The following is a 1425-nucleotide window of genomic DNA, read 5'->3' on the forward strand; positions in this document are numbered from 1 at the left end:
TCTCTCTCTCTCTCTCTCTCTCTCTCTCTCTCTCTCTCTGCCTCTCTCTTTCCTCGATCTCGCGCGCACGCTCTCTCTGTCTCTCTCACCTTTCTCAATCGTCTGTGCTGTGAACAACGTGTTGAGATATTGATTACCCATAGATGGCGCCACGATACAATATATGCTAAAAGCAGTGCTCAACGCAGTGCTAGAGCAGTAAAACTAGCTGCACAATTATGCTCGAAGTCACGCTGCAGACATTTAATTAAGGCCCTATTTCTAATTTTGCGGCAACTATACTATGTCAAATAATGCCTACAGAAAGTTCAATATACAACTGCCAGTGTTTCACCTCATACTCACGATGATCTGACATAACGGTCGATAGGTGGCGCTATGCTGCTAATTTTACACACGCTCATCGTGCTGATCACTGAGGTGTTCGTAGCAAGAATAATGCAACATCATGTAATTACCTGAATGTTATTATATACAGCTCGGTTTATTTATTATACATATAAATACATATATATATATATATAAATACTATATATATTTATTTATAATATAAATGTTTTATCTGCTAAAGTGTTCTTTTTTCGTCTCTAGGGGACTGCCCAGTTGACCAGTTTCTTTGCTCCGATGGCAACTGCATTTCTTCGACGTCTGTTTGCAACCACAAACCAGACTGTCCCCACGGCGAAGATGAAAGAAACCAATGCGGTATGTTTCTTAAATCTAGTAACCATTTTATCGCCTAGATGCTCCATAATAAAGCATCTTGCTCCAATACCTAACTCAGTTTTCTTTTTATGCGTATTATACTTGTATGTAGTTGATTGTCTCCATCCAGTACTAACAACAACAACAGTAGCAATGTATAATAATAAGAAGAAAAAGAAGAAGAAGACGAAGAAGAAGAAAAATAATTTACACGTAAACGCAGTGTACAATATTTATGTACTACTACTAGTTAATACTAGTTATGTACTACTCTACTAACATTAGTTGTATATTGACTTTTTATCCACAGTACGCACACAAACAGTCAACGTAGTTACTTACATCGTTTAACATGATTCAATCTTGTTTAGTATTGTTAATTACCGACTTTACTATGTTTCGTACGTAGATTTGAGATAGCAATGCTAATCTTTTGCAAAGCTATTTTTCCTGGTGTAGCATTGTAAAGTACACATTGCAGATATCCATAGTCGCTCCCATATTTTATGGAAAGTTTCTGTTGGCCTTGAATGCACGTTTGTGCGAAGCCTAGGCAACGATATAGTTCTACGCACAACTAGACAATATATAGATATTGACAGACAGCCATACCACAGATGCGAGGGCGTCCAGAACTCACCACACACACACACACACACACACACACACACACACACACACACACACACACACACACACACACACACACACACACACACA

General features: G+C 38.4%; 1 protein-coding gene across 1 annotated transcript in view; it reads left to right on the plus strand.

Moving 5' to 3' along the window:
* Positions 1 to 1425, plus strand: part of LOC106814272 (MAM and LDL-receptor class A domain-containing protein 2-like) — a 52091-nt gene that overhangs the window by 1172 nt on the left and 49494 nt on the right. Inside the window, exon 3 of the mRNA XM_014818568.1 lies at positions 592 to 705. Within this exon, the coding sequence (XP_014674054.1) occupies positions 592 to 705 (114 nt within the window). The remainder of the gene's footprint in view (positions 1 to 591; positions 706 to 1425) is intronic.

Source organism: Priapulus caudatus, unplaced genomic scaffold (assembly GCF_000485595.1).
Source record: "Priapulus caudatus unplaced genomic scaffold, Priapulus_caudatus-5.0.1 Scaffold896, whole genome shotgun sequence".
NCBI lineage: Eukaryota > Metazoa > Priapulida > Priapulimorpha > Priapulimorphida > Priapulidae > Priapulus > Priapulus caudatus.